Source organism: Jaculus jaculus, chromosome 1 (assembly GCF_020740685.1).
Source record: "Jaculus jaculus isolate mJacJac1 chromosome 1, mJacJac1.mat.Y.cur, whole genome shotgun sequence".
Lineage (NCBI taxonomy): Eukaryota > Metazoa > Chordata > Mammalia > Rodentia > Dipodidae > Jaculus > Jaculus jaculus.
Window position 1 is genome coordinate 105,979,757 of NC_059102.1, and position 22,217 is coordinate 106,001,973.

General features: G+C 49.8%; 1 protein-coding gene across 3 annotated transcripts in view; it reads right to left on the minus strand.

Annotated features, from left to right (window-relative positions):
- Pax5 (paired box 5) overlaps positions 1 to 22,217 on the minus strand; it is a 224,607-nt gene that overhangs the window by 38,325 nt on the left and 164,065 nt on the right. For all 3 annotated transcript variants that reach the window (XM_045142336.1, XM_045142335.1, XM_004658314.2), the window contains one exon: positions 12,332 to 12,433. In XM_045142336.1, the coding sequence (XP_044998271.1) occupies positions 12,332 to 12,433 (102 nt within the window). The remainder of the gene's footprint in view (positions 1 to 12,331; positions 12,434 to 22,217) is intronic.

Here is a 22,217-nt window from a genome sequence, read left to right on the forward strand (position 1 = left end):
GGTCACCATACTGGTTATCCTCCGAGCCCTCACTGACTTGCATGACCAAGTATCTTAAGGCTTTTGCCTGGCACATATAGATAGATGCTCAATAGTTTAAAAGAAGGAAAGAAGGGAGGGAGGGAAGGAGGGAGAAAGAGACAACTTGTGATACCTAATTAGCTCGATGCCCTGCCATTATTTACTATGGTCAATAGGGTTTAATAGGAGATCTGAGTTTGTCCCAAGCTCTTCTTCCCCAGCCACAAGGTCCCACACTATGGAGGTCCCCTTTGCCTTACAGCACACTGCATGGATCATAGTCATTTCTGTTCTAAAAGCATAAAAAGCTTATTCTTATGATCTTGCTTTTGAAATTAATTGGCCACAAGCCATTTGGTGAGGGATTAGCTGTGAGTTCTCAGCAATAAGGAACAGAGTTGGGAACTTTTACAAGGTGTGGAAATCTAACCTAAAAATTATTTTTTGAATGTGATGAAATTTTCATGAGCCCTAAATTTCATAGTCACTGAAGTTAATGCTGCAATGTGTGGACATTTCATATAACGTTCATTGATGCCAGCTTGTCAGTTTCCTTGTTGAATTTTAGTAGCAAAAAGAGGTTTGGGTTTTTTGTTTTTGTTTTTCATCAGATGTTGTAATTTCTGGAAAAGCAATTAAATCTTTAGCATGGGGCCTCTCTGGGGCCAGGTGCCTCGGTTTATGGTTCTGTGGGCCATCTAGGACAGGACACCAACTTCTTCCTGTAGGAGCTCAAGCCTGGCAGGGGCTAAGACACATGGATAATGTAAGGAAATGCAGCGGGGAAGGTAAGAGGAAGGAGTGAGCTGAGCCCTCTACTTCCAATGGGAAGACTTGTTGATGCCCAGTGGCTTATGAGGCTAGTCTAAGCCCAGTCTCCTGTGACCTGGGGAGCGCCAGTGGGGATGAGGGGGTTGTGGATGCTGGTGTGCTGCCTGGCCTGGCTCCTTCCAGGGCCCTAGCCTCTCTTATCTCACCTCAGCCCCAGGTAAACTAGACTTGTATCAGCTTTTCCTCATTTGCCCCCAGCCAAGACTCAACCAGGTAGCCAGAGAGAATTGACCCAGGCCCTCTTGGCTGACTTTTGGCAAGCAATGGTACTGGGAAACATTTGTAGCTGAGTGCCTGAAGTCTCGGGCCGACCCGGAGTCAAGCTGCCCTGCACTGCCTGTGGGATCTAGGCTGAAGAGGCCATCGTCCAATAGTGGGTTCACGTCCAGTCTATCTCTGGTCAGAATCTGAGTCAGTCATCAGGACTCAGGAGAACATCTGTTCTGCACAGGACTCCGTGTGCCTCCCACGATCCTCTCTGTAGAAACTAGACACACTGACCTCTCAGGAGGGAAGACCTGTAAGGCCCCGAACCTTTTCCTTATCTACCAAGTGTGCAGGCCTCCTATATTGTTTCTGTTTCTCTAGAGCGAGCCCTGACTGTAGTCCTTTGAAGCTCCTAAAAGGCTATGCAATCCAATCACTTGTTTTCAAGAGACACCACCAATAGAGAACAATGGATGGAAAATGCCAGTCAGGAGCCTTCCCTCCTGAGAGGTCAGGGTGTCCATTTGGCACAGAGAGGATCATGGGAGTCCTGTGGAGAATGGATGTGGCCCAATTAGGCCTTAGGCCTTCCTTGTCCTCCTGAGTCCTGATGACTAACTCAGATTCTGACTGGAGATAGACGGTCTCTCCAGCCCAGACCCCACAGGCAATGCAGGACACCTTGACTCCAGGTCGGCTGCAGACCTTAGGCACTCGGCTGTAAATGTTTCCCGGCACCATTGCTTGCTGAAAGGTTGGGAAAACACGTGACCTGGACTGATGGCAGTGCCCATGATGAAGGCATCCTCAACTACCAGCTCCAAGGTGCCCCAGTGCTGTGCCCTTTCTAGGCTGCCCAGGGACACAGGGCTTTGGGCAGGGCACTGTTTGCCAACCTCACCCCCTGATTGCATGATGACAATGATACAGTCTGTGAGCTTTTCCACCTCTCTTTTTCTAAGTTCCAGATTCTTAGTTTCTGGGAATGCATCCCAGGTGCAGAGAGCTGGAAGCCAGTGGCTTGCACAGCAGTTTCAGGGGGGTCTTCCTGACGGAGCCACAGGACCAGCACATTCTCAGGATCTGTCCTTCGGTGCCATCTTTGAGTTTCTTACCAAGTCACATAAGATGGCCTGGGGCTGCCCTTACCACTTCACAGCCCTAAATCTGAAGGGAACTTGGAAGCATTTACCGCCTTCTTTGAACACAAGTGTCAGGGATCCTGGTACCCTGCAGTCTAGTCAAGAGGTGACACCATCACCAGTTTCCCCAGCCAGTGTCTCCTGTCTAAAGAGTAGGGAGTTCCAAGATCATGCTGTAAGGTCACCCTGTGAGTGTCTGGCGGCTAGAATCAGAACTGGGCTCTCCTCAATTCAAGCAGGCCTCCAGCGTCCTTCCTACCTCGCAGTCTTTTCTTTCGAAATGCTTGGCCTGCACGGTGTCAGTTGCACCCCAAGCTCAGCGTCACTTTCAGGGACTTCAGTTATGCAGCCTGACCTGATAGGCTCGGACTCTCATGCTGTGCCCTGTGATGGAATGTAAGCTTCCGCTCTCAGACTCATGCCCCCCGCAGAGCCTGCCTCTGGGCAAGGCTACGGGGATTTCCAGGCAGTGAGCCTGGTACCCACGGAAGCCTTCCCCATTAGGCCTAACCTGCCCTTCTTTCTCTTCTCCAGTCCTCCAAGGCTTCATTCACTCTCAGCTCCTGCCAGATGCTCATGATCTCTCTTCCCTTTGGGGCTTCTCACACAGTGGTTCCTCACCTACTGTTGTCATCTTGGATTGACAAACCCACCCTTGAGCTCCAGCGCAAATGACCTCTTCTGAGAATACTTGGACCCCTCTCCACCAACAGACTCAGCAGCTCCGCCCCTGACTTCCTGGCACTACATTCCTGGGGTTTAACTTTTTTTTGTTGTTGTTTTATTTTTATTGATTTATTTATGTAAGAGTGACAGACAGAGAAAGAGGCAGAGAGAGAGAGAATGGGCGTTCCAGGGCCTCCAGCCACTGCAAACGAACTGCAGACGCGTGCACCCCCTTGTGCATCTGGCTAACGTGGGTCCTAGGGAATCGAGCCTCGAACCCGGGTCCTTAGGCTTCACAGGCAAGCGCTTAACTGCTATGCCATCTCTCCAGCCTGTGGGGTTTAACTTTTAACTTAGCACTCAGGGATGGCTATCTATCTTTCAGACTAGTCCAGAACTGGCACCCCATGTTTCTCAGGAAATGTTTGAAGAATAAACACACAAACAGGTCCCCTGCAGTTTCTTGCTGGCTGTGTGCTCCATCCTGTAGTCCCGGCCTCACCCTGTTAGGAGTGGAGGCCACGAGAGGGCAGCAGAGAGTCAGGAACAAGCAACAGGTGTGTACTGGGGAGCCCAGTGCAAGGCTGACAAGATAGCTTGGCAAGTCCCCCGACCTGCAAGTCAACAAAGTCCCAGTGAGGACTTAGGAAGAAAAATAGGGTAGGGGAAGAAAAAGAAAAAACAAGCCAGTGGTTCTCTGAGGAAACACTCGGAGCCTGATGTTTGGGCCATGGAGGCATGTAAAAGGCAGGGGTCCAACTTCTCACTGGGTGCTCCAGTCATCTCCACCAAGTTCTCACTGGCTTCTGCTCGCCCTTTCTCAGTCTTCCCATTCCAATGGATTCCTTTCTAATTGTATGAAAGGTTCTGTACACAGGGCTGAAAAAGTGCCCCTCCACCTCCCTTTGCTGGTCCCATCTACACGGTACTATGGACCTGTACAGAATTCATTTTGACCTCTGATAAAATATCAAACAAGTCCCATAGAACGAAAAATGACACATCGGACCACACAGAAGTCCCTGGATCCGCCAGGCAAGATCATGCCTTGCATTGCCCCCACTTCCCTACCCTTCAAAGCCTCTTGACCTCCACAAAGCAGGTCGGTTAAACAGGACTCAGAATCAGGGAGAGTCTTGCTATGGCCAGAAAAAAAAAATCTTCCCTTCTTTCTTCTTGGACCTCAAAATCCCGCCCACCTCATGTGGCTGTGGCTGTGATCTGCGTCACTATGCAGCCATCGTTTCCAGGGCTAGTACAAACAGCAGGCGAGGTAGGCTCTGAGAGGTCACAGAGCTGAGCACATCACCCAGCTGCTGGCACCTCAGCCATACATTCTCTACAGTGCCCTGCATTTCACTTGGCACATCACATATCTTGCCAGACCAGACCTCACTAGCTTGCTTCCTCGCTGTCAGCAGGGGGCCATGCTTGAATATCTGTTTGGTCTTCAAAATTTGCCAAGTCAGGCTGGAGAGGTAGCTTAGGGGGCTAGGGCACTTGCCTGAGAAGCCTAAAGACCCAGGTTCGATTCCCTAGCACCCATGTAAAGCCAGATGCACAAGATGCCACCTGTGCCTGGAGCTCATTTGCAGTGGCTGGAGGCCCTGGCATGCTCATGCTTCCTATCTGCCTCTTGCTTTCCCTCTCTCTCTCTCTCTCTCCAATAAGTAAATAAACAAAATATTTTTCTAAATTGCCAAGTCTACATCCTAACTTTGTCCAATTCAAAACCAAATCTAAAGTCTAACTTCATTAAAGTCTCTCACCTACTTATCAGCTTTTTCTCCAATTAGCTCCATTTCCTGTCAATCCATTTACTCATTAGACAGACAAACACACACTATTCCCAGACCCACTCAAGCCCCTCCCCCCCATACACACACGCCTTTGCCAAAATGCCTTTCTCAGCCCTACAGACCTAGGTGCCTCTTTGTTCTCTCTAGGCCCAGGGCATTCACAGTGTACACAGCCACCCCTCCTGTGTGACATTTCCCCACCAATCCATGGAGTATGTATGGGTTCCTGATGCCAGGCCAGCCTTGCTTGGCATGCCTGTGAGGCTCTCTTCACCACCAGCTCAGGCCTCTGCGTAAGCAATCATAAGCAATGATGAATTCTGATAGGGCACTCAATGTGTGCCAAACACAGTTCTCAGAGTGTTCATGTATGTCATATCATTTAATACTCACATTTATTACCATTGTTCCCATTTTACGCAAGGAGGAAAAAAGGCCCAGGGAAATTATGTACCTTGCTCCAAGCCCTAGGGCTGCTGGGAAGCAGAGCTGTGACTCCGAACCAGGCAGTCTGGCTCCACAGTCCGTGCTCAGAACCGCCCAGCCTCCTGCCACTTCACGGCGAGGCTGTCTGTCACTCCATCACCCTGGGGCTCCCCCTCCTCGGTGAGACTCAGCATCCTTGGCTGTCTGGCTACTGCCTCAGACTCCTGGGGACCACAGCAGATTGTGCCCGGGGCTCATTGACAGCCCGACCTAAAGCTCTCTGTCCCCATTTCAACTGCTGCTTCCAGAATGCTAGGAGGCAGGTGCTGGGCACTCTGCAGGAAGCAGGGACGTAGCAGTGAACCCGGCCCACAGAGCCTTGAGTGCTATCCAGTCCTCATGTACTACACAGCAGGGACAGCGACAAGAAACCCGCCTGGTGGGCTTGGGACAATACGCAATGACAACAGGATGCTGCAAGAGAGGAGTGCTGGGGGTGACCCGTTATAGCAAGGTGTAGTAGTCAGAATGACATATCTGCCACCAAAAATGTTCAACGTCCTAATCCCCAAGGCCTACGAATGTACAGGACTCCATGAAAAAGTGAAATGGACGTCTCATTAAGAATTAAGGCTGCTCACATGTTCTCTCTCATATGTGGATCCTAGCTACAGATGACTGGGCTTCTGCGTGAGAATGAAAATACTTAGTAGCAGAGGCCAGTAAGTTGAAAAGGAGACATAAAGGGTGGAGAAAGGAAGGGAGAAGGATACTTAATAGGTTGATATTGTATATATGTAATTACAATGATTGTAATGGGGAGGTAATATGATGGAGAATGGAATTTCAAACGGGAAAGTGTGGGGGTGGGGAGGGAGGGAATTACCATGGGATATATTTTATAATCATGGAAAATGTTAATAAAAATTAAAAAAAAAAAGAATTAAGGCTGCTAATGAGGGGCTGGAGAGATGGCTTAGTGGTTAAGTGCTTGTCTGTGAAACCTAAGGACTCCAGTTTGATGATCAGTTCCCCAAGATCCACATAGGCCAGATGCACAAGGTGGCGCATGTGTCTGGAGTTCATTTGCAGTGGCTGGAGGCCCTGGTGGGCCCATTCTATCTATCTTTCTCCCTCCCTCTCTCTCTCTCTCTCTCTCTCTCTCTGTTGCTCTCAAATAAATAAATAAACAATTTTTAAAAATCTACCACTGGGCACTTGGTTTTAAAACCTGAGCTAGAGTGAAACCCACACCTCAGAAAACAAAAAACTCAAAAAAAAAATTAAGGTTGCTAATGAGCCTTCCCAAAGGCAAGGAGATTAGCTAGATCGTGCAGGTGAGCACAATCCTTCTGAAGGAGTCCTTCTGAAAAGAGAGGGAGGCAAAGGAGAGAAATATAGCAACATGATATGAGATGTTCCAGTATTTTCAGCTTTGAAGAGGGGCACAAGTCAAGGATGTGGGCATCATATGCAAGGTATGGAAAGAAAAGAACAACTCTTTCCTCAAGCCCCCACAAGGTGCCCAGCCCAGTAGACATCTTGACTAGAATTGGAAGGTCATCAATTTCTGTTGTTATAGCAGCAACATGAAACTAATACATTTAAGAAGAGCTATCTCTGTACATCCCCCCCGGCAAAGTGTGTAAGAGCCAGGCAGGCTGCCACAGAGGGTCCCACGGGTGCTGAGGTGGAAGGAGCAGGTGTCTCACTATCCTGCCGGAGTTCAGCAGGCCCCTGCACCTGCCCCAGCCTTGAAGCTTTCCAGACCTCACCTCTGGCTCCCACTTTGTCCCTTTTCCTTACCTCCAACTTCCCCAAGAGAGTAAAAGCTATTAGTTCCGTAAGCATCTTAACGGCAAGGCATCTAGAAATGACATCCGCCCCACCCGTGGCTACTGGAGTGCGTGCCTGGCCATAATCTTTTGTAAACAGTGCTCTGCTCCCATCCATTGCGCTGTCGGGACCTGGCGGTACTTTGGCCGAAAGCCCCAGAGCAGGAATCAAGAGGCTGGGGAGGAAGTCTACCCTTCCTCGACTGGTTCTTCTCAAAGATGCTGCCAAAGGGCAGTAACTCCCTTCTCTTTGCCTCCAGCCTGGAATTTTTAAGAGTTTCAAATGCCATGTCAATATCTGTTAGGTTGCACAAATATCCTCAGGCAGGAATCAAGTAGTTATACACCCATCAAGACACTGGAATCTTTGGTGCAAAACTTTTGGCATTTGCTAAGGCTTGACGAAAATAAGATCTGAAAACTGTCTCCATCCTAAGCTGATATAATATGCGGGGTTTGCTTTCCTCAACATAGCTGATAGGTGAAGGGCTATACAGTTTGCAGCCCTGCAGGAATCTTCAAACGCCACAAAGGAGCAGGAAGCCATGTTCTCCGATGGTGGAGAAGATCTGGAGCCTGAGGAGCTGACCACACCCCGATGGTACCATCAGGGTTCCAGGTAAGTAGGAGTCCATGTCAGCACGGAGCTCATGCTGCTACTCAATGTGGAACAGAAAAGCCAGAGCTTTGTTCAAGCTTCAAAGTTCAAGTGCCCCTTGGCGGCAGTCTCTTTTGGCAGTCTCTTTTCTATGGATCCTGAAAGCGAACACTACACTAGAAGCCTCTGCTTCCAGACGGAAGTGGTAGCAGGTGTTTCCCAAAGCCTACTGTGGGAAAAGAGCCTTGTGTTGCAGTTTTCCTATAGCTTAAGCTTCCAGCCTGCCTGGGACAAGAGGGGAGACTGTTCTACCTGGTAAGACCCACCATCCGAGTGTGGCTGGAAAATGGAAGAAACAGCCAGCTCCTCTGGAGCCTTGCCTGTTGCTTTCTCTGTGAACTCAGATGCACAAGGGGTGAGACATCAGAACTCTAAATAAATGCCAAGTCACCCCCCCCCAACAGGGTGTGGTATAGCCACGTCCTATTCCCTAGAACAGGACACGTGAAGTGTAGACTGTGACTGTCACCTCGTAGGACCAAAGAATGGGGTGTTGGCAGATGTGTTAACATGGTATACTAAGATGAGACAACTTTCCTCCATGACCTGAGTGGAACCTAAATGCACATGGCCCTCACGGGGGAAAAGAGGAGGGAGGTTTGACACATGGAGATCTGAAAGACTTGGCCTTGGAGGGGCACAGCTACCGCAGAGACTGCTGGGAGCCATACAAAGCTAGGCCAGAGGGGAAAGCTCATTTCTTTTTTGCATATGTGTAGCATATGTGGTGGCGGTGGCAGTGTGTGTGTGTGTTGTGTGTACACATACATGTCCAGATGCAGCACGCTGTGCGTATGTGTGGAGGTTAGAAGAGAATACCAGGTGTCCCCCTCCATCGCTCATCTCTGTGTTTCTTTGAGATTGAGTCTCTGATTACAGAGCTTGTCATTTTTGTGAGCCCCAGTGATTCTCCAGCCTCTGATCTCCCCAGGACTAGAATTACAGACACGTGCGGCCTTGCCCAGCTGTTTACATGGGTGCTGGGGAATCACACTCAGGTGGTCTCCAGCCCTCTCAGGCCCTCATTCTTGTGTGGGAGGCACTCTTACTCACGGAGGCATCTCCCCAGTTCCAGGAAAAGATCATTTTTAGGGCCTCATAGGTATCTTGCTATTGCTATCCTGCCAGAGCTAGGATTTTGTCCCAGTGAAACTGATCTCAGATGCACGTGCTGCCGAACTGTGAGGATGGTTTTCTGTTGTTCGGAGGACTGAGTTTGGAATGGTGGGTTCTAGCTGTCACAAGAAACTGCACAGGTCCACATGCTGGCCCTGCCTCCATCTCCCAGCCAACATCCACAGAAACAGCTTAGGACCTGCTAGAGACTGAGATGGTGTCCAAGGTTGAGAAGGTCCCAGTGAGCGCAGTGGGCGCAGCACTGACGGCACATAAAACATCAGCCTTCCGCAGGAAACCACTTGGAAGGCGTCATGAAACAAGGGTGCTTTCCCTCAACCCAAACATGAGGTCACGTCAATGCTGGGAGTAGTCCAGTCCAGGGTTCAGAATGAGGAGCGTCACTGACAGGTAAGAGTCCAACGTGTGCTGGGAACCAGTGAGCATTTGGGGCTGGGGTAGACTAGAAGAGCAGGTTGAAAAGAAAGCTAGGGTCAGACCATCGCAATGCCCGAAAGGGAAGCCAGCCCACAGCACACCGCTCTCTTGAGAGTCAGACCCTCACTGTGCTAGGGACACAGACTACTGGAAAAAACAAAACAAAGCAACAACAACAACAAAAAAAAAAAAAAAAAAAAAAACAGGTTTGGAAATAATGTTATAAGTAAGAGTCCCAGGCTGGAGGGATGGCTTAGCGGTTAAGGTGGTTGCCTACAAAGCCAAAGGACCCAGGTTCGATGCCCCAAGACCCACGTTAGCCACATGTACAAGGTGGTACATGCATCTGGAGTTCATTTGCAGTGGCTAGATGCCCTGACATGCCCATTTTCTCCCTCTCCTTCTCTCTCTCACCCTCTCTCTGACTCGCTCTCTCTCAAATAAATAAAGAAAAATAAAAAGAAAGCAATAAGAGTCCCAAGAATGTGACATCAGTAGGACACTGAGGAGCAAGAACTAAGGGCTGGTGGTTGTGTTTGAACCCCAGATCTGGAGTACAGGAGGAAACCACCAAAGGAGATGAGAGGAAGAGGTGGAAAATGGGGAGGAAGAGGAGAAAGAGATACAGAGAAAGGAAGGAGCGGAGCCACAGAGAGAAGGAAGAATTCAGGGGCCCTCAGGCAGTAGGCTCTCCAGCCAAATTTCGTTTTGCCTCACCCCCACCTCTGTGCTAGGGGACTGAGTCCCAGGGGTCCTGTGACTGCCTCGTCCCTCTGCTGGCAGACTTGGCTAGGCTATGCCCTTGCTTGGCTACTGTGATTCTTGCTGCCACTGTTAAAGCATGGTGGCCACTGCTAGGCCCATAGCCATTTCTATGTGGAGCCTGGTGATTGGGGCTGGGGAAACATGGCTAGCTCTGTTTGGATGAACCTGAGAAAGTTCACCTGCTTCTCTGAACCTGGCCTCACTCGGGTTTGTCATGGGTTGCTAGGGAATCCAGAGTGGCCTCCCTTTCACCTGAGAATGTGCCCTTGGGACCCGGCTGGGGCTGAGGCTGCCTCCCCTGTGAGAAGCCAGGATTGATGGACTCAGACAGCCCACGTCCTCCACAGAGAGTGAAGGTTCGGGGGAGGGGTGCCTTAGCAGGGATCAAGGCCAACAGCTCCCTGACTTCTCTGCATCTAAGCCCTTTTGAGAAATGAGAATTAGACCCCTGAGCTAGCCCACCCACAGGGTTGCTATATCAGTGAGTTCCAAGAAACTCACTTCACATCCTATAAAGAGCTGTATAAACATGAGGAGCTGTTCTTGGACATGGCTTCAGATCCACTCCAGATCCTAACAGCTGGCTGAGGACCAAAGACGTGTATTATGTAAGGAACTGGGGAGGGCAATATGTCTCACCACTTCTGTTTGTCTCGTGCATGGCATTTCCCTGGCAGTTACCACAGCCCTGTCCTTGCAGCAGAAACGGCAGAGGTTTCCTCACGGAACCTGGCAGACCTCCCTGGCATTGAAAAGGCCCATGGCCAGAGTGAGCACGGAGGCCAGTTCCCGTACGCCTCATAGTTAAAAGGCATAAATCAAGCTAACAAACCGTTAAATGAAATATGCTCCATCCTCCTACCTTGTTAAATACATCTTCCACACAACCTGGAAGGCCAGCGTGGCATTTAGAATTCTGGGGCTCCTGGCTCTGTGTCAGGCTACATGGCGTGGGAAAGTCCACCTGACCATGACCTGACATGCTGCTTTCCCACTACCTGGCTTCCCTCGTCAGCAGGAGGGGCCTTGCCCGCACACACCTGCGCGATATTGGGGCCACATGCCTGAGCTCTGTCCCTATCCTCATCAAGAGACCATTCTCTGGCAGTGACCTTGGGATGACTCAGAAGGCACCATGGTGCTTGAGAAGTGACAGAGGAGAGCTCAGCACCACTGAGACATCTCTATCACACCTTCCAAGGCTCAGGGTCCATTGCGGAAGAGGTGGCAGAAAGAATGTAAGAGCCAAGGGAAGGGTAGGACTCCTTACAACATGCTCCCCCCAGACACAAAATGGCCTGGATATCCATGACGTCACAGTACCTGACACTACCTACACAAGACTATCATAAGAGGAGGAAAAGATCATGACATCAAAATAAAAGAGAGACTGATTGGGGTGGGGGAGAGAAATGATGGAGTTTCAAAGGGAAAGTGGGGGGAGGGAGGGAATTACCGTAGGCTATTGTTTACAATTATGGAAGTTATCAATAAAAAATTAAGTTAAAAAAAAAAGAGCCCGGCATGGTGGCACACACCTTTAAGCTCAGTGCTCGGGAGGCAGAAGTAGGAGGATCACTGTGAGTTTGAGGCCACCCTGTGACTATATAGTGAATTCCAGGTCAGCCTGGACTAGAGTGTAGAGTGAAACCCTACCTTGAAAAACCAAAAAAAAAAAGAGAGAGAGAGAGAGACCATCCTCATGGGTGCATGGTCCTGGCTCGTGGAGCCTGGTAGGTGGGCTCTCTTCAGGAAGGCGTTTGATGGGGAGGAGACTGAAGAGACTCAGCTCTGTAGCGCTGGGCTCACGAGGCCTCTCGGAGGGAAGGGTCTCTCGGTTCTGTGGACTCAGCCTGGTCATGGGGCAGGCACTGCAGAGCAAGGCCAGAGCTGGCCTTCCAAGGAGCGCTGGACTCTGTTCCAAATGTTGGAAACTGGCATGTTTGTGGAGGGATCGGGTTTCAGTTTAGAACTGAGTATCAAAGCCCTCAGCAGCCAACTACGTGTCTGTCCTGAAGACATCATCCTCAACCTCGAGAACAAGACCACCCAGAGCACCCCAGAGCCTTCCAGCTGGTTTGTGTTATGCACACATAGGGGTTGGGGAGAAGGTTGAAGGAGGGAAGGAAGGTTAGGGGGACCCTCCTCACTGGCTGGCCCTGCACCCCTCTGTATTTAGATGGTCCATGGGGCAAGCGAGGGGGTCAGACAAGGAGCGTTTCTCTGACGTCCTTCCCAGTGTGGCCGCTACCGTCCTGGCCCCACTGCCAACCCAGCTGCGGGGATGGGCTGAGCCAACCTCTGCTGCTGATTTATTCAGGTCCGCGTCTCCGAAGCGTGGAGGTCATCTGGGCTGCTTCGGAGGGTGCCCCCCCACCGCAACCCTGTCCACTGCCTGCTGGGGAGACGCCGACGGCGCCGACTCACCAGGCACCATCCCTGTCAGTGTTGGTGCTGAGTAGCTGCCCTGTCCAGCGGGGGGGACGTGCGGAGGGTACCCGGGGAGGGTCGTGCTCGCCAAGTCGCGGCCTGAGGAATCAAAGCAACAAATCACAGGGTGAGCATCTCTGCAGCCAGCTGCTCGCCCACAGCTCCCCGGACACGTCTCTACATTTGTCATGTCTGGTCACAGAATGCCAGCGTGCCTCCAGCTCTCTCCCCGTCCCCTGTCACTCAAGCATGCATGCGTGCGCGTGTGCGCACACGCGCGCGCACACACACACACACACACACATGCACGCATGCATGCACACACACACACACACACACACTGCCCTGTTTTCATTCTACGAAATCCAAGCCAGGACTGTGACCTGTCCCCAGGAAAGTAGCATCCCTCGGGGAGGTGGGATGAAGCAAGTACACCCACTGGGCTGTCTACTCCTCTGTGGCTTCCGGCTGGCTCCCAGCACCCACTCCACCTTTCTCCAGCTGCAAGCAGGGTCCCACCACTGCCCTTCAAGGCAGGCTCACAAGCCTCCCTCTCTTTTCCCTCACAAGCTCAGGGTGGGTGCCAGGGCATTCCTGCTTTCAGACCCTTCATCTCTATGAGTTCTCCCTTGGCCCATAGCTGTTATTCATCAACGTGGGAGGTGACTCGATACCAAATGCTGTCTTGGCAGTGGCACATGGAGGCACAGGTCCTGTTCCTCCAGGGGTGGCTACTCCAGTGGCAAGAATCCAGCTCTTTGCTGGCTCCCAGTTTCTCAGTGGCAGGGATGACCTCACCTCCATCACCGCGGCTTTGCTAGGGAAGTGGGCATCTGTGACAATCTTTCACACCCAACTCTAGAAATCTATGTAAAAAGGGCTCTAGGAACTCTACCTGGCCAACCTCCAACACGTTTTGCAGCCGAGGAAACATACCTCAGATGGAGGAAGGGGAATGACTGGCTCAGGTCCCACAGGGACAGGAGGCAGAGGTGCCTCATGGCACACAGTAGGCTCTTTGTGAATAAATCTGTGCTGTAACCCAGCACTCAAGGGGCTTCTTGTCAGGCCACATGAAAGGAACCGGATGTTGTAAGTAAGGAGGGACCCACTGTGGTCTGTGCCTCTTGAAAAAACCCTCCTGCCATTTATATGTAACAGGGTGATCACCAATACAACCCATCATCCAGACCTAGGGAAGGCATGATGTTGTGTGGTTAGTGGGCACTTAGGGGAAGACCCTGCCCTTGAGGAAGGAAGAGGCCTGGGGAGTTGGGTATAGACACTGCTGATCGGGAAGAGGCAGGGGAGCCAGAAGGGACCCAAGGCCATGGATGAGTGACTGCAGACCACGCCAAGCCAGGCTGAGTCTCTGGAGCACCTGGAAGCCTCTCCTGAGATGCTGGGCTCAGTCCAAACCAGCAGGTGGCTATGGGAGAAGGGCCATCTCTGGCCAGGGTGTGGTCTGAGCCCATAAGCAGGCCCTGGATGAGTCGTCATTAGCCCTTTAGTGCCATTGTTCAAGGACTGTTGGGGGGGATGCCCCGTCTCACAGTTTTGCTCACTTTCTAAGCCCTTTTGGACTATAACGCAGCAAGAGAGCCGTCTCTGCCCACCACCTCCCTGGCTTTGGCCTGGCCACGTTGGCTCAGGTTTCTACACATGGGGTATTCCTGGATGGGTACAAACACCCCAGGATTAACTTGGGGCCTCTCCTGTCCCTCAAGTGAACTGTATCTATCAGGGCCATTATGACTTTCAGTGACAGCCAAGATGAAATATTAAACAAAGTCAGCAGGACTGACCACGCTCAGGACATGAGCTGAGGTGATCCACCCTGACTCGGCATCCCGTGCCAATGCTTCTGCAGCCCCCAACATCTGCAGGCTGGGGTAGGGGGGGGCAGCTCCTCTCTCTGCAGAGAGAAAGTTTCAAGTCAGGTATTTGGACCCCAAGGTCGGAAGGGCAGAGACCTACCATTATTTCCTACGTAAATGAAAGACATGGCTCTTCCTTCTCAGGATTCCTTCACCACTGTTAAATAGTCAATGAGAAAAGAGATCCTGGAGCTTTCTGACCAGCCTCCTTGCCATTGCGCAGAGGGAAGAACTGAGAGCTATGATTGGGGGAGGGGAGGAATCGGTTCTGGCCCAATGAGGGACAGGTGGCAGAGTGGATACCTCAGCCCGTTCCTTAGTATCAACCCAGAACCTATTCATGCTCACAGACTTCTCCACAGCCGCTGGAGTCAGTAACCCTGGGGCTGCTGGAAAGATAGCTCAGCAAGGAGACTGGGTGCTGCTCAAGCTACTCAGCACAGGGCTGAGATGTCATGGGGCAGACTGTGAAACAGGGAGGGAAGACAGTCAAAGCCAGGGGTGCTTTAATAAGCATCATTCTGACCAAGCAGAGGAGCATTCCCTACCCTGGTCCTGCCTCCATCCTTCATCCTGATGATGACAATGCAAGCTATGCAACCTTGCACAGAAATTATAAAACGCCAAAAAAGAAAGAAATTATAAAACACCAGATGCTGCCCTAAGGATTTTTCTGTTAATTTATTTATTTTTTATTTGAGAGTGACAGACAGAGAGAGAAAGAGCGAGAGAGAGAGAGAGTGGGAGAGAATGGGCACACCAGGGCTTCCAGCCACTGCAAACGAACTCCAGATGTGTGCGCCCCCTTGTGCATCTGGCTAACGTGGGTAACATGGGTCCTGGGGAGTCGAGCCTTGAACTGGGGTCCTTAGGCTTCACAAGCAAGTGCTTAACCGCTAAGCCATCTCTCCAGTCCTGCCCTAAGGATTTTAAATGGTTAGCCCATTAGCCCTCAACAACTCTATGAGACAAGGCATGAATGGATATACAACCTATTTTGTAAAAACAAACAAAGAGAGAGAGAGAGACTTGGGGACTGGAGAGATGGCATAGCAGTTAAGGCACTTGCCTGAAAAGCCTAAGGACCCAGGCTTGATTCCCCAGTACCCATGTGAGCCGGATGCACCAAATGGCACATGTGTCTGGAGTTCGTTTGCAGGGGCCAGAGGCTTGCCCATTCCCTCTGTCTGTCTCTATTCTCTTTCTCTCTTCTTTCAAATAAATAAACATTTAAAAAATTTAAAATGAGACATCAAGTCAGGCGTGGCGGTGCACGCTTTTAATCCCAGCACTCAGAAGGCAGAGGTAGGAGGATCACCATGAGTTTGAGACTAGCCTGAGACTACATAGTGAATTCCAGGTCAGCCTGAGATAGAGTGAGACCCTACCTCACAAAAAACAAAAAAAAAAAAAAAGAAAAAGAGAGAGACATCACAGGTTTCAGCATAAGGATTAGTATTTGAGGCAAGCTTTCCAATGTCAAGGCCCACATGTTTAGACACTCCATTCCACTCCCTCGCCCATGGTCCTGTCTATGCTTATGGCCATGAGTTCAGAGGCCCCACTCTCTCTCAGCTGTCACCATGAGCATCTTCCAGAAGAAAACTTAACTGCACGGTTTTTATAGTATGTTACACTGGAGGGCACAAGAGGGAAGTCCAACTTGTCTCCTGAGAGATGGAGGGTGGTATGGTTATAGAGCCCACCTGGTACAGGTGCTTACACACTTTCCAGCTACCTGGGACGGAGCAGAGGATCGTGAGAGGGGAAGAACGTGCCCACAAAGCCAGCAGATCTAAGTAAGGCTCGGCCCGGATCTCTAGCACTTCTGCCTCCTGGGGTCTTGCTTGCCCTTCAATGGGGGCCTGCCCTTTGGGTCATGTTTGGTCAACGGTTTCTGCCACTGGTACACACACTTAAAACCTTGATCCCTCAAGCAAAGGTTCTGAAAATCAGAGCCTCACCGAAGCGCTCAGCTCAGAAGGCCAGATAAAAAAAGCAATAAAAACAAGTTGAGGAAAGGTGGAGGAAGGAATCAATAAAGGAAAGCAGAAAATAATGAATTAGGAAACAGAAAAAGCAGACACAATAATAAGTACAACCAAGAACCGTTATTTGAAAAGACCAATAAAATAGACAAACCTATGTCAAGATTTAAAAATACACACAGAAATATTATGATAAGGAGAAAGGGAAGATATAACTGGAGACGGAGAGGCAATATTGAAAAAAAAAAAGCAGGTTGTGGTGGTGCATGCTGATAGGAAATTGCTGAAGAAGCAGAGGCAGGAGGATCAGGAGTTTGAGGACAGCCTGGGCTACACATGAGCCAGGCGTGGTGGCACGCACCTTTAATCTCAGCACTTAGGAGGCAGAAGTAGGAGAATCACCGTGAGTTCAAGGCCAAGGCCAACCTGAGACTACATAGTGAATTCTAGGTCAGCCTGGACTAGGAGACCCTACCATGTAAAAAAAAAAAAAAGAAGGAAGAAGAGGAGAAGGAAAATAACTTCACACTAGTAATATGGAAATGTCAACAAAAGGTATAATTTTATAAAAGATAAGCATAATACTATGATTAATGCAAGAAACTTGCCAGGCATGGTGGTGCACACCTTTAATCCTAGCACTCGGGAGGCAGAGGTAGGAGGATCGCCAAGAGTTCAAGGCCAACCTGAGACTACATAGTGAATTCCAGGTCAGCCTGAGCCAGAGTGAGACCTTACCTTGAAAAACCAAAAAAGAAAAACTAAACAAGAAACTAGAAAACAGAAAAAGTAAATGCCTTATTCATTTAGCTTCTTGAGAAAAAATCTATTTGTTTTTGTTTGGGGCAACTTGTTTCAAACCTTCAAGGGGTATATTCTTCCACTGTTAACTGTTCCAGATATATTAACCCAAGAGACCCTTCCTAATTCAATTCACAAAACCAGCATAATCCTCACATAAACATTTAACAAAGGCGGCACAAAAAATTAAAAGCTAGCCTAATAATTTAATAATATAGTATTAATTTATTTAACTTCTTTATTCTTACTACTATGAATAGCAGCAGAAAGTCTACTATTGGGCTGGAGAGATTGCTTAGTGGTTAAGGGACTTGCCTGCAAAACAAAAAGACCTATGTTCACTTTCCCAGGACCCATGTAAGCCAGATGCACAAGGGGGTGCATGCATCTGGAGTTTGTTTGCAGTGTCTGAAGGCCCTGGCATGCCCATTCTCTTCTATCTATATGCCTCTCTCTCTCTCTCTCTCTTAAACAAATAAAATTTGTTTTAAATTTTTTAAAACTATCACAATGATTAAATATGCCATGTCCAAAGAGATCTATTCCAGGTGTGCAAGGATGATTCAACATTAAAATACTGGTCAGGACTCCCTAATGATGTAACAAGGAAGACACAAACATATGTTTGTATCAAAGATATAGAAAAGGCATTAGCTAAAAGTCAGTATTTATTCCTTATGATATATCTTAGTAAATAAGAATTAAAGTTCCTAAATCCTGCTGGTATCAGCCTACCCTCCATGCCTTTGCTCAGGCTGCTTCCCTTTCAAAGTTTCCTCTCTCATTCTCACCAGTTAAGCATCCCCGCCCCCACCATCTCCCAGGCCACCACCCTGCCCATCCCTGGAATCTGCTCCTCTGTGGGGCCCTTTCTAGGCCCTTGAGGTCCTTGTGGTGTCTGCCTCTTCCAAAGGTGTCCCCTTCTCCCCCCACCCCGCCATCCCAAAGCAATAGGAGGGTCCTGCAGGGGAACGGGCAAGGCAGAGGTATGCCCTTGTCATGATAAAATTGCTTGTATTAGACACTCGTACAAACATTAACTCTATCTTTCTAATGACTCTGGAGGGTTCAAAAAACCAGGTGTGTGTGTGCGTGTGTGTGTGTGCGTGCGTGTGGTGTTTGTGGGCATGTGTAAATGTATGTGTGCACATCTGTGGAACTAGAGGTTTGTGTCTGGTGTCTTCCTCAGTCAGGCTTCACATTATTTTTTTGAAAAATAAAAGGGTCTCTCATTGAACCTGGAACTCGCAGCTCAGCTAGACAAGCTGCCCCGGGATCCTCTCATTTGGGCTTTCCCAGCACTTGGGTAACAGGCATGTACTGCCACACCTAGCGTTTTATTGTTTTCATTTTTATTATTGACAGCTTCCATACTTACAGACAAAACCCATGATAATTCCCTCCCCTCCCCCACTTTCCCCTTCACAAATCCACCCTCTATCATGTTCCCTCCCTCTCCCCATTAGTCTCCCTTTTATTTTGATCCTCTTTTCCTCCTACTACGAGGGTCTTGTGAAGGTATTGCCAGGCACTGTGGGGTCGTGGATATCGAAGCCAATTCCTATCTGGACAGTTGCATTGTGAGGAGTCCCACCCTTCCTGCGGCTCTTACATTCTTTCCGCCACCTCTTCCGCAATGGACCCTGAGTCTTGGAGGGTCACACGTAGCGTTTTACACAGTGCTGCAATCCGAACTGGGCTCCTCAGGCTTAGCTAGTTAGCACTTTACTGAACTGAGCCTCTCCCCAACCCTCGTGAATGAAGAGGTTAAATAACCTGCCCATGGGACACAGCAGGGAGACAGAGCTGTGCTTTGAACCAAGGGGACTGAGCCTGGATTGATGGCACAAGGTACGGGGTATGGGGTGGGCAGGGACTTGAGAGTAGATGGACAGGTGACAACTAAAAGGGCAGTAATCAGGTGAGCAACAGAGTGAGCAGTTGCAGCCAGAAAAAGTGTGAGATCAGTGACAGGGCACTAGAAACAAAAAGAGAGGCGGCTGTCAGGTTCACTCAGGAACACTCTGAACTTGGTGGGACAGGGCTGGGCACCAGGTACACAGCCACACTCAGTAACTCTTTGAAGGGGGCAGTAAAAGAAGGCCACCCAAGGCCCTCTGATCCCAGTGCCACATTTGTTTCTGGGCCGCTATGGGACCCAAGTGGAGGCAAGTCACACTATCCCCTCCTCAGCCTGTTTCGCCAATTTAAAAAAAAAAAAAAAAAAGAACTCTCTGCTCAACATTCTCCCAGAGCCCACGAAACTGCTGCAGAGCTAAGTGTGTGCTCAAATGAAGGACGTTGGCTGTGATGTCACCTTGCAGGTGCCTGCAGCCTTGGGCCCTTCCTCAACCTCCCTGTGAATGTGCCATGCCTAAAGGGCTGCTGGCCTGCCCCGGGCCGATGACAGCTGGTTCTCCCCACAGAGTCTTAGCGGGGCTGTGTACCAGCTCCAGCCTTGCTCAGGACCTGACATCACGCGGAAGCTCATTCATGCCAGCCACCAGGATGGCCGTGTGCTCTGTGAGGACCTGATTCTGCCCCCGAATCCCTCCATTCAGGGGGCTCCTTTTATGTTACCCACAGCTCCTTTTATTTTTAAATCCAGAGAACGTCCCTAGAACGAGAGGCTCTGTTATGTGGCTGCATTTACGACCCATGTAGACCCAGCTCCCACAGTGTCACGGTGGGAGAGGAAGTTTGAGACTGGCAGATCCCTGCGTCATCTCAACTCCCTGTACCGCTGCTGGTGCCGGGGACCTCATCACGCAGTAGGTTGTTGGTGGACCACCATCTTATCTTCATAGATTCATACAAAAATCCCATGAAGGAGAAGGCAGAGACGGACTGCAGCTGAACCCGGGGGGCGAGGGTGGGGTGGGCAGGTAGCAGAGCAGTGCCAGGTTCCCATCCCGGCTTACCACTAACCTCCCAGCTGTGTGACCTTCAGAGAGACCCTTCAACAGTCTGAGGCTCAGTTTCCTCGACTACAAAAATACAACACTTTCCAAGTATGAGCTACGAGCCAGGCACATGCATATTCATTTAGTCCTCACAGTAATCCTGTTAGATAGCTTGAGCTCTCCTGGTTTTCCTGAGAAAGAGTGAGGCACAGGGAGTTTAATGGCTTGTTCAAGGTCACACAGCTGGTAAGTGTCAAAGCAAGGTTTCAAACCCAGTGTGGCCTGTGAGTCTGCACTTCCCACCTCCATGACCCCAGCAGTGACAGCCTCTCTCTGGCTTCTGGGAGGAATCCAAGAGAAAATTCCAATAAAATACATGGTACAATGTGGAAGGTGGAATGACACCCTCAATCCAGCCCAACCTTCCCACTGTCTTAAAAAAGAAGTGGTGAGGGGCTGGAGAGACAGCTTAGCAGTTAAGGCTCCTAAGGACCCAGGTTTGATTCTTCAGGTCCCACATAAGCCAGATGCATATGGAGTACATGCATCTGGAGTTCATTTGCAGTGGCTGGAGGCCCTGGCGCATCCATTCTCTCTCTCTCTCTGCCTCTTTCTCTCTCTGTCTGTCTCAAATAAATAAATAAAACAGATAAATAAAATGTTTAGAAGAAGAAAGAAAGAAAGAAAGAAAGAAAGAAAGAAAGAAAGAAAGAAGGAAGGAAGGAAGGAAAGAAATGGTGGGCTGGAGAGATGGCTCAGCAGTTAAGGTGCTTGCCTGCAAAGTCTAATGACCTGGGTTTGATTCCCCAATTCTTATGTAAAGCCAGATGCACAAAGTAGTGCATGTATCTGGAGTCCATTTGCAATAGCTAGAGGCCCTGGCACACCCATTCTCTCCCTCTCTCTCTCTCTCTCTCTCTGCCTCTTTTTCTCTCTCAAATAAATATATAAAGTTAAATTTAAGAAAAAAAATTCAGCCAGGTGTGGTGGCACATGCTTTTAATCCTAGCACCCAGGAGGCAGAGGTAGGAGGCTCACTGTGAATTCGAAACCACCCTAAGACTACATAGTGAATTCCACGTCAGCCTGGGCTAGAGTGAGATGGTGCTTTGAAAAAACAAAAATAAAAATAAAAGAAATAATGACACCAAAAACATAACATTAACACCCTTCCCCCCGCCACCAAGTAGAGTCTCACTCTTGCCCAGGCTGACCTGGAATTCACTTTGTAGTCTCAGGCTGGTCTCCAACTCACAGTGATCTTCCCACCTCTGCCTTCCAAGTGCTGGGATTAAAGGGGTGCTCCACCACGCCCAGCGAACCCACTAACCTGTTGTCGTTGTTGTTTAACCAGTGAATTGTGGGGAAAGCCAAAGGAGCCTTTCTAGCTCTCCCCCAGAAACACAGCTTGCTCCCCGGCCCCTGCGGGGATGCAGCCACTTCCCTACTTTGGCCAGCTGAGTGTGAGCCTGCAGCCGCAAGCGGCCACTTGACGTGGGTGTTGTCTAGGTGTGGCCCTTTGCACTTCTGTTGTCTTTGTGACACCTTGCCCTGGCTGGCCTCTCATCCGAGGAGGAGGTAAACAAGGAGCAGAGATGGGCCTTCCTCTGGGTCATCCCATCCTCAGCCAACCCCCAGAGGTGGGGTGAATGACCGCTGCCGTGGCTGTGAGTTCCCGTGTAGTTTGTTAAGTCATCACTGATTGACATAAGGCTTAGAAAGTAGGGCTCATTCTTGTCTTTCTTTTCTTGACATGTATATGTGTGTGGTGTGTATGTGTGTGTGTGTGTGTGTGTGTGTGTGTGTATGCATGCGCGTGTGTGCATTGTGGAGGCCAGAGGTTGAGGTTGATATCAGATGTCCTTAATCCCTCTCTATCTGATTGTTTTTTTTGTTTTTTTGGTTTTTGAGGTAGGGTCTCACTCTAGCCCAGGTTGACCTGGAATTCGCTGTGTAGTCTCAGAGTGACCTTGAACTCACAACAATCCTCCTACCTCTGCCTCCTGAGTGCTGGGCTTAAAGGCGTGCACCACAATGCCCGGCTTTCTATCTGATTTTTTTGAGACAGGGTCTCACTAAATGTAGAGCTCACCAATTCTGCTAGGCTGACCAGCCACTAAGCCCTAGGGATCTACCTATCTCTTCCTCCCCAGCACTGGGATTAGAGGTGACAGACATCTTATGTGGATTCTGGGAATTCAAACTCAGGTTTGTTCAGTGAGCAAGCAGTTTAGCTCCCTGAGCCATCCCCTCCGGCCCCGGGGCATGTTGTTGTCAGTTTTCTCTATTACAAGCACACTTCCAGGGGTCAGGC